The 14266-nt window shown below is 35.6% G+C and overlaps 1 protein-coding gene across 1 annotated transcript in view; it reads right to left on the bottom strand.

Annotated features, from left to right (window-relative positions):
- ERI3 (ERI1 exoribonuclease family member 3) overlaps positions 1 to 14266 on the bottom strand; it is a 239052-nt gene that overhangs the window by 187263 nt on the left and 37523 nt on the right. Inside the window, exon 6 of the mRNA XM_015811347.2 lies at positions 5440 to 5499. Within this exon, the coding sequence (XP_015666833.2) occupies positions 5440 to 5499 (60 nt within the window). The remainder of the gene's footprint in view (positions 1 to 5439; positions 5500 to 14266) is intronic.

Here is a 14266-nt window from a genome sequence, read left to right as displayed (position 1 = left end):
TTGAGCAATGATGATGATGATGAAAAAATAAAGTAAAATCAAGAAAATGCAATAAAATAAAAAAATAATTTGAGCACACTTGGTTCAATTTCAAGGCAAATAAGACCACACTTAGAATACTGCATCCAGTTTTGGTCACCAAATATGTTGAGATTCTGGAAAGAATGCAGAACAGAGCAACAAAGATGATTAGGGGGCTGGAGGTTAAAACATATGAAGAACGGTTTCAGGACTTGGGTATGTCTAGTCTAGTGAAAAGAAGGAGTTAGGGTGACATGATAGCAATTGGAACACTGCTATCATGTCACCCTAACTCCTTTCAAAATAAGGTCAACCTATTTTCCAAACACCAGAAGGCAAGACAAGAAACAATGGATGGAAACTAATCAAAGAAAGAAGCAACCTAGAACTAAGGAGAAATTTCCTAACAGTGAGAACAATTAACCAGTGGAATGGCTTGCCTTCAGAAGTTGTGGGGGCTCCATCACTGGAGGCTTTTAAGAAGAGACTGGACAATGATTGTCTGAAATGGTATAGGGTCTCCTGATTGAGCAGGGGGTTGGGCTAGAAGACCTCCAATGTCCCCCCCAACTCTTAGTTTGTTAATGTGCCATTTTACCAATTTATTCGCTATAGGAACTGAGGTCTTTGGAAAAGAGTTGGATGCTTGACTCCAATCTTAACTGTTGATGAGCATTCTTTGACCATTGCTTTCAAGACAATTTGAGCTCATCTAACTACTGCCATCCAGTGGTATTTGTTCACTAATCACAGAGCAATGGAGTATTTTGATCAAGATATATTGTGTTCACAGCATTCTCACAACTTAAGGAACTAATTAAAGAAATTATTTTTAATAAAGTAAGGTTAGTTTGAAAAGATGTGTACTTGACATTCCATACTGATTTTTAGTAATCTACATTTTGTCAAGGTACAGATTAATTACTTTATTATAAATACTATAATTTTATTCATGTATGAATACTGGACTATCTGTAACTCTGAATCCTGTTTCTCTTTTTGGTACGCTACAGCATGTACATTATGTATCTATCAAGTCAAAGCTGCAATCCTGCTCTTTCAACAAGTTCTTCACAATTGCCTAGTACAATACAATCTTTTTAATCTTAGAGAAGACTAAGCAAAAATAAGAGTTAAGTATTCTAGCTTAATTATCTGCTAACCTTTGTCCATCTCCATTAAGCAATCGGCATGCTGTTTCTCTCCAGTTCCTTTTATTTTAAACACAACTTAAGAGTATCCTCTTGCTAACCTCTACTCACTATCAATCAGGGCTGTCTGTATTTCCTTTTTACGCATGACCTGTGCATCTTTCCACCTCCTATATACATCCATTTATATTTTCAGATCTTCATTAAGTGTTCTATGTGGTTATCTTCTGGTGTCCTGTATTTTTTTTCCTCTTTGAAAATATTTGTGGTTGTATTTTAGAGCCACTTTTAGTGTCTCCCATCCACCTTGCACAACCTTTTCCCATTAGCTTCTGCTGCCATGGAACCCTACTCTATATACTCTGAGTGTATTAAAATCTGCTTTCCTGAAGTCCAAATTATATTGATTATTTTCAGCTTTATTTTTTCTTCAGTTAATAACTCCAGAATTGTATAGCCCAGTGGTGGCAAACCTATGGCACGGGTGCCAGAGGCGGCACTCAGAGCCCTCTCTGTGGGCACGCACGCCATCGTCCCAGTCCTAGGCTTTCAGCTGGGTTTTATAAAATCTTTTCACTTTAGGCCTCCGCCGCCGTGTGCAAAAAAAAAAATATGTTCAATCAATCAGTCAATTTCAACTTCTTGCGGGGGGAAAAAAGATCTTGCAAAGTTGGAATTGATTGATTGAACTTTTTAGTACCACCCAGTCTGCCATTACCCCCGTAGCCATGCCCACCCAATGGGCCACCCCCCCAATGGGCCACACTCAGCCAATGGGCCACACCCAGCCAATGGGCCACACCCACCTGGCACCCGACGATGCATAAGTGGGTTTTGGGTTGCAGTTTGGGCATTCGGTCTCTAAAAGGTTTGCCATCACTGGTATAGCCATTTCCTCCAAAGTTCCTGCTATTCTCACTTTATGTATTAAATCTTCCCTATTGGTTAGGATCAAGTCTAGGATAGCTAATTTACCTTAGTACTTTCTCCATCTATCATCTTTGAAAAAAATAATTGTCAAGACAAACCAGAAATTTCTTAGAGAGACTATACTTGGTGGAGAATTTCCCAGCAGATTTTGAGATAATTCAAATCCCCAGTCATTAGCATCTGATGCCTTTTTGAACTATCTGAAATTTGCCTTTGGAAATACATCCAAACGCCTTAAGTCTTTAAAACAATGTAAGAGGCACAGTCAGAAAATCATGAATCAAAAAATACTTAAGGGTTTAGAGAATGGTTTTGATTAAGATCCCATCCAAGATTCAAGGTAAATGGAATTAATATCTATAGCAAGGTTTGTTTTAAATAGCAAATACTATCCAAGTTTTGGCAAAGGTTATCTGCAATCACAGAACTATTGGAATTCAGACCAGATTGTCATAGGCATAATTCCAGTGTCTGACTGAGCCCAAAGAAATATTTTTACCTAAGAAACTCTTACTTCCATGCAAGCAAAGCTGAACTGATGCTATTTAGATTGAGGTTGCTGGCCTATTAAGGAACAAAAGCTTCTTCAAACAACCTTCTCTTTAGCAATCCAATCCTTCTCCCTTTCTACTCTCTCTGGAGTTCAGCTTGGAAAGTTGTACTCTCATAGATTTGGGACCTGTATCCATGCTTCAAAGTCAAGTCCAGTGTTGCACTGGAGTAGAAGGCAATTCTATCAGGACTTTAGTCATCCAACCTTTTATTCTCATCAGCTTCTACTTTTCATAGGAAGATTTATTGGGGAAGGGGATGTTCCTGCTTCTGCTTGTTATAAAACAGATACTTTCAAAAGCATCAATAGTATATGCTGTAATTCCAATAGCATAGAACTTCATTCTCTGTTGATAAAAACAATTTCCAGGAAGTTCATGCACTTGGATTTCTGCGTGGGTTGGATATTTTAGGATATATTGTGTAATTTATCACTTTTTATTGCTTGTGAACAAGTTGTATTTTTGAATTATGTATTTCAATCATGAGGATTATCCTACTAGGACTTAGTTATATCTTTCATCATATTTGTCTTCCTCTATTAAAAGTTCAAATTCATCTTGTTTGTCGTGTACTCTCAGTATGAAAGAAAAGTTCTTTACAAGTTAATTGTTCTTCCGGATTTTTCACTGAGTAGTTAAAAGGTCCCACTATAATTACTCTCTTCCTTCCTTCCACAGTACACAAATCCTTATAAGAAGTGTTGACTTGTTTCTTGTATAAAAGCTTGAATCCTGTTTCAAAACTCCAGAAATGTAGGGTCAGCAGCCTCAAGAAATGAGTAGAAGTAAGAAACGAAGACTTAGAATTGTTTTTCTTTTGGGGGAGTTTTATTTCCATCAACTTCCATTAAAATAAAAGTCAGACCAAGTTTTTGGAAGGAAGAGATTAAGAAGCAAAATAGATGTCTTAAGCCTCTGACATTCAGTATGTCCCTTAACCCTCCCATCCCTACCCTCCTAACACATACACACACATATTTACATTTAAATCTTTCCCATTATGATATCATTAGCAAGATACACAAAAGCAAAATCTGAGTTCCAAACCAAAACCAGTTGCCCATTTCTGGTCTAAAGTTCTTGCATTTCTTTTGTATTTCTTGTAGTGAGTAGTTTCCATACTCTAGTTCTTCCTAATTTTTCTCCATGAAATTTTAATGAGCTGGCCACTTACTGTCCCAGTCTTTTTACTGCTTTCTCACGCACCAAGAATTTATTTTTGTTACACACATTGTTTTATAGTAGGAAACAAACTCTAGAGAAATATAGAGATGGCACTGAAGAATATAAAGCAACCATTAGTAAAATATGAGATTAGCCTGGGAAAACAAGAAAGTGCAAGAAAGAAATTCCAAGATTGTTTCACCTTGATTTCTTTATATAAGGAGAGAGAGGACTATCAGTCTTCAAAGATTCTGCTAGTGTACTCTGTATCAGTGAAACAGAATTCTTGTGTTATCTATTTCCTGACTTAACCTACTTCAAATGGTTGATAAACATACCTGCTTACAAGTTTATATTTTCTATTCATTATGGATCCCTGCATATTATTTATGATAGTCGCAGTGTTCTGGGATCATGTGATTACCTTTTGCAACCTTAGCAAAAAAGTTGAAAAATGAGGCAAATCTCACTTAGCAAATGTCTCGCTTAGCAAATGTCTTGCTTAGCAACAGAAATTTTGGTCTCAATTGTGGTCATAAGTCGAGGACTACCTGTACAATATTTTATTCTGTATCCTAGAGGAGACATCAACCTTTCACTTCAGTTTTAAATTTTCAATTGCCTCCATAATAAAGTGGTGTTTTGGCCCACTGTGTAACAGTAAAAAATATATGCATTCCATATTGGCCAAATACATAAGTCCTGTCTCTGCGCTGTATTGAACTGTATTACAGCATTAGTACTAACTAAATTAACAGGAGGCAGGGTCTTCTCTGGCTTTGTTCATGGCTCTGATAAAGGAATGAGATCCTGTGGGTGGTGAATAAACTATTACGGTTAGCTCCCCTATTAATGAGAAGATAAAAGATAGGCCTTCTCCCAGGATTAGTTGAAGCAGATCTCAATGGAGTGTATGGAAGGCTCACTACTGAATGTCATTCAGGATACCCAGCTGTCTCTTTTCCCTTCACCAAGCAATTCCATATTATCACTGAAGCAAGGGAATGCAACTTCACCCTTTAATCAGATTTCCTCATGCAGCTGTGGTTGCAATTATTTTGATCAAGAACTATTAGGCCCAAATCCTGAAGGGAGCAAAACATCACACCATAATGGGGAAGGATTCACCTCTTGAAGAATTCCATTCACAGAGACCAAACACCAAAAGCTATTGATTGTGAAAATACTTTCAGCTAATTAAGCTTTAAATGCTATAATGCTACTTAAACCAAATGGCATTATTAAGATTATGTCCCATGTTTAGATACCCTATATAAAAATGGTTTATTACTAAATATTTAAATTGATATGTATATTATCTATTATCTTCTATATAGTATTTTTAATGTAACACTGAAGACCGCCTCCAGTAAAAGAATTTCCTCTACACATACCTCCTCAAGGCTTTGGGCAAGAGTCAAACACCTTTGACATGAACAGCTGGAAATGACAGATCAATGGTTCAATATTCACTACAGCATGTCACTGATGTGACAGCAAATGTTATTCTAATGAAGCTGTAATCATAGTCAAATTATGTGGTTCAATACACAAGAAGAAGAAGGGGGGGAAGGGAGAAATAAGATCAAGGATCAGGAACGAAAGGTTATTCTGCTTACCTCAAGCACTTGCTGGAGACTAGGTTGTCCATCCACCATAGCCTGAATAATTCCAGTCAGCTAAAACAAAAGAAATGCAGAAAACACATATTAGTGAAAAACTAAACAGGCATAGAAAAATAATAATTCACCTCCATCCCACCCACCCCCTTTTTTGTTGCTGTTGCTGCTTTCATTGATTTTTTTAAAAATACTGAATACTAATGCTAAAACACAATACACAAAACATCAAAGGACAAATAACAAAGACAAGGAAGAATACCAAAAAATAAATGCCATCTTTTATTTTGTTTACTGGACTTCTTAAACACAAACAGAATATAATTGATCATTGTGGCTGATGGCAACAGAACTTCTCTGCAAGTCAAATGGATGAGCAAATTTCTTTCACTTAAAGCTTACATTTAGATTATTGGCTGGAACCATTGCATTTCTATTAATTACTTTATTCTTTATCACTAAGTTATCTCTTTTTATCTTGTTGTACACAAAAATCTTAAAACCAATTGTTTGCAGTGCCGAACTGAGAGAATCCATTTTCTTTAATTCAAGGAGTTAGGCTAAATTTCTTCTATGCTCCTTTCCAGAGCTACAGAGATTATCTGGTGATAAAATATGTTGAGGTCCTCTCCCAGTATTTCTTTGTCATAGAACTGAGGTTTTCTAATTGCTGATAATTTAAGGACAATTCAAGCTTTATTCCAAAGCCTAAGAATTCTAAAAATATCATATCTATGTGGTTCAAACAAAAGCTTTTTTTTGTAAACTAAACATTGTGAGGCCAAATCATTCTATTTTTTTTTCAACCATTATGACAATTTTGTTGCTATAGGAAAAAGTTTGATGCCTTATTTCAGGGGTGTCAAACTGCCGGCCCACAGGACGGATGCATCATAGCAAAACCACGCCACCCCGTTGCCGGCAATGGCAAAAAAGTCACGATACGTCGCAACACGTCACGTGACGTTGCGAGTTTGACACCCCCGCCTTATTTCATAATACAGGTAGTCCTTGACTTATGACCACAACTGAGCTCAAAATTTCTGTTGCAAAATGAGAGATTTGTTAAGTGAGTTTTGCCCCATTTTACGATCTTTCTTGCCATAATTGTAGCAATGCCAAATTGTTAAGTTTGTAGTTGTTAAGTTAGTAACACAGTTATTAAATGACTCTGGCTTCCTCACTGACTTTGCTTGTCACAAGATCACAAAAGGTGATCACGTAACCCTGGGAGACTGCAACTATAGTAAATATGAGTCAGTTGCCAAGTGTCTGAATTTTGATCACATGACCATGGGGATGCTGCAAAGGTCCTGAGTGAGAAAAATGATCATAAATCACTTTTTTCAATGATGTTGTAACTTTGAACAGTCATTAAATAAACTGTTGTAAGTCAAGGACTACCTGTATATGTATTTTACTTGGTAAGTTTAAATAATTCACTATATTTTCCAGTTTCTTTTGAGCCATTTTGCCATCATTTGGCATCGCTACATCCTTAGGTAAAGCCTACTTTTCTTCAACTATTGTGATGTCAAAACATATTGCATTCTATATGTCAGCCTGAATTTGGAAGATCCATAAAAATTTTACATATTAATTTTGGGGCACTCTTTCAAAATTATGGTCATACTAATATTCTGGGCATCAATTCCAACATATCATTTTGCCATACAACCATGTCTGGACAATATTGCTACAACCACTTTTTAGGTAGGCAAGAGACTTGTCTTTCTCCTTGTATAATCTATATTTGCTGTTTCCTGTTTTTTAAAATGTTGTTTTATGGCACTTGCTGCTAGTGCTTGTTTCTATGCTATAAATGTTCGTTCTTATGTTTCCTTCTTGATGAATCTAATCTGAAGTCATTACCAAGTTTATTACTACATTCTTTTCGGTATTGACTATGCCGGTTTACCTTTCCAATTTTTCATTCACTGTTATAAATAATCAGTTCTGTATGTTCCCTCTGATTCCATCACATTCAAGAGTTTGCCTTGCAGACCTTAATATTTGCTTGCTTTTTTATAATTATTTAGACCTCTGATTTCATCTTCCACTATCTGGTTCACATACAATTAAAGACTACCAATTTTCCTTGGTAAACACAATCTATGTTTGCTTATTGGGTGAAGTGATGCATTGTCAGAAGTTAGAGTCTTGTGATCTAAAGTATCTAGTTCAGTTTTTGTCCAGTCAACCACAATTTTTGTGTAGTATATTAGAGAGGACAGCCTAAGTATTAATAGATTTGATAATTACCCCAATTCAGCTTCAATACTTTATCAGATATTCCAAATTTAATTTTCACTTGAGCATGCAAAAATAGTGTTTGTTTCTAAAACACCAAGATATTCACAAAGACATTTTATTTGCCCCAATATCTGGATAAAAGTTAAACAAATAATTGTAAAAATAGCAAGTTAGTAAAACACCAGGATTGAATGGGTTGCCTCTGGAATAAAACATTTATAGATCTTTTGGTGCCAGAAGTGTATGATGGGATACTTGATAAGGGAATATTAGGCATGAAATAGAGGTATTTAATTAGACTTTATTACAATTATGACAAAATCAGGTAAAGATCATACCAATGTGCTAATTATCATCCAATCTCACCTATTAATGTTGATAGAAAGATATTAACAGCAGTGCTAGCAAACAGATTACAGCAAATGTTACTGGTTGTTATTAAAAATGATCAAGGGGCAAACAATATTAGGTTGGTTATAGCCTTAATAGATTTGAATAAAAATGAAGACCAATTTATAAACTTAGTGTTAGATGCTGAAAAAGCTTTCAACAAAATATATAGTCAGTACATGTTTGATTATTAAATAGGTTCAAATTTCATATGAAATTCATAAAATGGATCAAGATATTATTCGAGTTTCCTCCATCTAAAACTAAGGTCAAGGAAAAATTTTCTGCTATTTTCCTATTATTTAGAGGAACCAGACAAGGCTTTTTCTTTCAGCTTTGTTTTTTGATATTTGTTTGAAGCCATGGACTTGGTTATTAGACAATGAAGGCAGATTTACAGAATAGTATATAATTTAGTTGAACATAAACTGATTTTATTTGCATATGATATTTTTCTGTTATTTCTAAACCTTACACTACTATTCCAGGATTGATGCAAATGATAGTTGCCTTTAATAAAATAGAAAGATATTGTATTAACGGGTCCAAATCAGAACTAATACCAGTAAGTGAAAATTTGATTCCCATCCTTTTAAAGTATATCAATTCTGTATTTGTACCAAATTCATTAAATATTTAGGTATGTGCATATCAAAATATATAATCCAGTTAGTAACATGCAATATAAATAAAATATATAAAGAGGTTTTTTCAGTTATAGATAGATGGGAGTCATTAAACCTCACCCTTTGGAGAAAGATGAACACTCTCAAAATGAATATTATTCCTAGATTAATGTATATTCTGAGAGGAATTCCTCTTGAAATGTCTGGAAAATATTTTCAGAAAATAAACTTTTTGTTTATAAAATTTTTATAAGATTCTTTGGTTCCAGGAATGTCTTTATAGAAAATGCAATTATCAGTTAATGAGGAAAGATTCAGTTTTCTGAATCTGGAGCTGTAATGTCAAATTTATCAACTGTAAAGTATTAAATACTGGAAGCTAACAACTGTTAATTTTCCAGCTTGGGAAACTCTGGGGCACACTCTTTCCCATGCTAAACTGACTTTATAGGGAAATCCAACATTAAAGGTTGGAGAAAAGATGATGATATGGAAAATTGAATGAAAGTGGGAATATTGACAGAGGATGAAGATGAATTTTTAACATATGCTGTGCTAAGAGATGAATTATCATCTATCAGATGTAACTCAGTGGCAATATTTACAGCTACAATATCTGTTAACAACATTGTTTGGAGAAGGAGCACTTTCAGCTTCTGAGACACCCAAGATACTAGAACTGGTTAAATCTTTTTTAATGCTGACTCAGGAATTCTGGGAGTTGAAGTCCATGAGTCATAAAAGAGCCGAGGTTGCCTACCCCTGGCCTAGACAATGGGAGAGTATCTTAACTTCTAAACCTAGAGTGTCAATGGACTTTAACCTATAACATAAAACAAAAAATATTTAAATTTTATTGGATTTCATTACATTTGTATAAAAAAGGATTGTCTGGGACAGCATTTTGTGAAGATATAATACGAACATAATGCTCCTTTAAAATATGTGTTTTTACAATGTCCTATACTTACTGAGTTTGGGGAGAAAATGGACTATATAAATGTGACTATGTAACAAAAGCTAAAATTTTCAGAGGATAATATTCTCCTGAATTACATATCTAGTGTATGGAAACTGACAATTGGGCAACGTAAATGGATTGTCCATGCCTTTATTATAGTTAAAAGACTGTTGTTGCATCTTATTTTTGTTGTATTTTTTCACCTATTTTAAGCACTTGTTACTTTTTTATAATGTATGTATTTTTATTTTTTGTTCCTTTTGCTTTCTGCTTTTTCTGTTACTACAGATAGTCCTCAACTTATGGTCACAATTGAGCTCAAAATTTCTGTTGCTAAGCAAGACAGTTGTTAAGTTAGTTTTGCTCCATTTTATGAGTTTTGCCACAGTTGTTATGCAAATTATTGCAGTTATTAAATGAATCATGTAGTTATTAAGCAAATCTGGCTTTCCCCCATTGACTTTGCTTGTCGGACGTTGGCTGGGAAGGTTACAAATGGTAATCACATGACCCTGGGACAGTGCAACTGTCATAAATACATGCTAGCTGTCAAGAACCTGAACTTTGATTACATGGCATGGAGATGCTGTAACAGTCATAAGTGTGAAAATGGGTCATAATTTTCAGTGCCGTTGTAACTGTGAACAGTCACTAAATGAATGGTTGTACTACAGGACTAACTGTAGTTTAGAACCAATAAAAATGTATTTTAAAAAAACACCCAGATATTTTGATTTCTTATTTCAATTCTATGTAAATATTAAGTTTTTTCTTCAAATTCTTCATTATCATTTTTGTTTTCCATATTTTTATTACTACATTATGTAAAAATTTTATAATTTTCTTATTAATTACAACATTGTCCATACTTTGTTGTTCATACAACAAAAGGGTAGTGAACCATATTCTTCCTGAAATTAAGTCAAGCATACAAAGTTTGGCTTTATACAATTTTGAGTATTTAAATAATTGTTTTATCAACCAATATTTATTTTGTGTACCTTTAGAATTTTTTTAATTCCCCTTTTGCTCTAAAAAGGTGCAATGAATTTGAAATCGGGTATCCGTGTTCCTTGCAATGATTTCTAATAACTTGAATGCAATAGATAAATGATTGGAGAAACTTTTTTGTAGTATTGTTCCTTTTATTGATTGAGTGATTGATTTTATTTTTGTCTTTTATGATTAGAAATATTCAGATATAGTGAGTGTATTGATCCTTGCTGTAATGTTTGAGTAAAATGCTTTGCAAGATGAGAATGTAGAATGGATAGATGTTTGAGCCAAGATCTATGAACTTTCTTTTCCTGATGCACTCCAATTACTCATCCTTTAAGCTTGTTCTTTTGCAATTGCTATTATTACAATATTTTCCATTTGTTTAACTTTTGCTTCTTTTCCTATATCAGACATCCATTTCATTGTGTTTTATTCCAATTTTTCAAAAAACTTTGGTATTTTTCTTGTTTTTAGTGGTTTCAAATTGTCTGCTTTAAGTTTGACTCTTTGTGTCATCATAGACAAGGCTGCCACATCTGGACTGCAAGCAATCAAACAATGGCTAAATAACAATAGCAAATACAAAATTAATCTCTCCTGCCATTTTTTGCAGTCCAAATGTGGAAGCAGTAATGGACATGTTTATATTATCTATATTATATTCTTGGAAATAGTATGGAAGGATTTGCCACCTTCCAGGATATTTTTTTCAACTTTCTACTTTAGCAACATCCCTGATCATTTTTAATGATTTCCTATCAATATTTTCAGATTGGAAAATTAAGAAATCGATCATTGGTATGTGTTTAAATTTCGACAAGTGATTCCCACAATTTTTATATTTTATCCATTTTAACATGGATAAGAGTGTAATATGGTTTTGAAATAAATAAACAATATTTTTTTCAATAGTTGTTTCATTCTTTTCAGCCTGTGCTACATTGAAAATATAGAACAGTGGTGGCAAACCTATGGCACGGGTGCCAGAGGCGGCACTCAGAGCCCTCTCTGTGGGCACACGTGCCGTCGCCCCAGTCCTAGGCCTTCAGCTGGGTTTTATAAAACTTTTTTGCTTTAGGCATCCGCCGCCGTGTGCAAAAACAAAAAAAAGGTTCAATCAATCAATTTCAACTTCTGGCGGGAAAAGAAAAGGTCTTGTAAAGTTGCAATTGATTGATTGAACTTTTTAGTCCCACCCAGTCTGCTGTTACCACTGCAGCCACGCCCACCCAATGGGCCACACCCACCCGGCACTCGACGATGCATAAGTGGGTTTTGGATTGCAGTTTGGGCACTTGGTCTCTAAAAGGTTTGCCATCACTGATATAGAAGATTAATAGCATATGTTCACATTTATGTTTCTCTGGTTCCATGCAAAGGCAGAAGTTCTTCTCACTTGGCTTTGAGAGCAGTTAAGAAAGCAAGTTTGACATTCTTCCAGACATGGAAATACTACGGGGAAAAGATACTATGCCTTCCTGCTCCCTCTATTGGCACTGTATTTCTAGCCCCATGAGTGATAAAAGAAGCACTCCTAGAAAATCTTATAGTTCAAATACACTCCAGCAAAATACATTGCTTACTCCTGCAGGGGAAGAAGCTATATTTTTTTCAAATAACTGAAGAAAGTTAGACAATAGAGTACAATTGGTAAATTTGCCATAGCAGTTATATTAATGGAAAAAGAAAAGACAGGGAAGAGCAGAGAACCAAGCAATCTCCAAGACAATGCCAAGAAAATGGATTTTCCTATGGTGTTTATCTAATATACCCTCGTATTTCTAATCCAAGACAGTTTCCTGATTACAATAAGCGCTTATCTCTGGCATGCCATCAGATAATCAGACCTGGTCTTTCTGTGCGAACAAAGAGATCTATAAAGCTAACTTCTATAACTAGAAGTACACAGACAAAACCTTTTCCTAGCATATAATAATAATAATAATAATAATAATAATAATAATAATAATAATAATAATAATAATAATAATAATAATAATAATAATAATAAAGTTGGAAGGGACCTTGGAGGTCATCTAGTCCAACCCCCTGCTCAGGCAGGAAACCCTATACCATTTCAGACAAATGGCTGTCCAGTCTCTTCTTAAAAACTTTCAGTGTTGGAACATTCACCACTTCTGGAGGCAGGTTGTTCCACTGGTTAATTGTTGTAACTGTCAGGAAGTTTCTCCTTAGTTCTAGGTTGCTTCTCTCCTTGATTAGTTTCCATCCGTTGCTTCTTGTCCTGCCTTCAGGCGCCTTGGAAAATAGCTTGACTCCCTCTTCTTTGTGGCAGCCCCTGAGATATTGAAATACTGCTATCATGTCCCCCCTCGTCCTTCTCTTCATTAAACTAGACATATCCAATTCCAGCAACCGTTCCTTGTATATTTTAGCCTCCAGTCCCCTAATCATCTTTGTTGCTCGTCTCTGTACTCTTTCTAGAGTCTCAACATCTTTTTTACATCGTGGTAACCAAAACTGGATGCAGTATTCCAAGTGTGGCCTTATCAAGGCATTGTAAAGTGGTATTAATACTTCACGTGATCTTGATTCTATCCCTCTGTTAATGCAGCCCAGCATTGTGTTGGCCTTTTTGGCAGCTGCAGCACACTGCTGGCTCATATTTAAGTGATTGTCCACTAGGACTCCGAGGTCCCTCTCACAGTTACTACTATTGAGCAAGGTACCCCCTATACTATACCTGTACATTTGGTTTTCTTGCCTAAATGTAGAACCTTACTTTTTTCACCACTGAATTTCATTTTGTTAGATAGCGCCCAGTGTTCAAGTCTGTCAAGATCCTCCTGTATCCTAAGCCTGTCTTCTGGAGTGTTGGCTATTCCTGCCAGCTTGGTGTCATCTGCAAATTTGATGATTTCCCCATCTATCCCCTTGTCCAAATTGTTGATGAAGATGTTGAAGAGCACTGGGCCCAGAACAGAGCCTTGGGGCACCCCACTACACACTTCCCTCCATGTAGATGCGGTTCCATTGAGGACCACACGCTGAGTACAGTCGGTCAGCCAGCTACGGATCCATCTGGTGGTGATGCTGTCTAACCCACATTTTTCTATCTTATCAAGTAGTAGGTTGTGATCTACTTTATCAAATGCCTTCCAGAATCTTCCCAGTATTGAGGTCAGGCTGATAGGTCTGTAATTTTCTGGGTCCATTTTTTTTCCTTTTTTGAAGATGGGAATTACATCAGCTCTTTTCCAGTCCTTTGGTAGTTTCCCAGTGCTCCAGGATTTTTGAAAAATATAGTTCAATGGTTCTGAGATCACATCTGCCAGTTCCTGGAGAACCCTGGGGTGTAATCCATCTGGTCCTGGTGATTTGAACTCGTCTAGGCTGGACAGGTGCTCACTTACCGTTTTCTTGCCTATCTTAACTTGCGTTTCTATTCTGTTTTTTATGGCACTATTTTTGGTAGGTTGGTCTGTTTTTTCCCTTTGTGTAAAGACAGATGCAAAAAACGAGTTAAATAGTTCTGCTTTCTCCCTGTTGCTTGTCACCTTCTTGCCATTTTCCCCCAATAATGGACCAATCATTTCCTTCACTTTTTTCTTGTTTCTTATATGTTGAAAGAAGCTTT

This window comes from Protobothrops mucrosquamatus, unplaced genomic scaffold, assembly GCF_001527695.2.
Source record: "Protobothrops mucrosquamatus isolate PMUCROS unplaced genomic scaffold, P.Mucros_1.0 scaffold39, whole genome shotgun sequence".
Classification (NCBI taxonomy): domain Eukaryota; kingdom Metazoa; phylum Chordata; class Lepidosauria; order Squamata; family Viperidae; genus Protobothrops; species Protobothrops mucrosquamatus.
The sequence above is the reverse complement of the archived record's forward strand: the minus strand, read 5'-3'. Positions and strand labels throughout refer to the sequence as shown.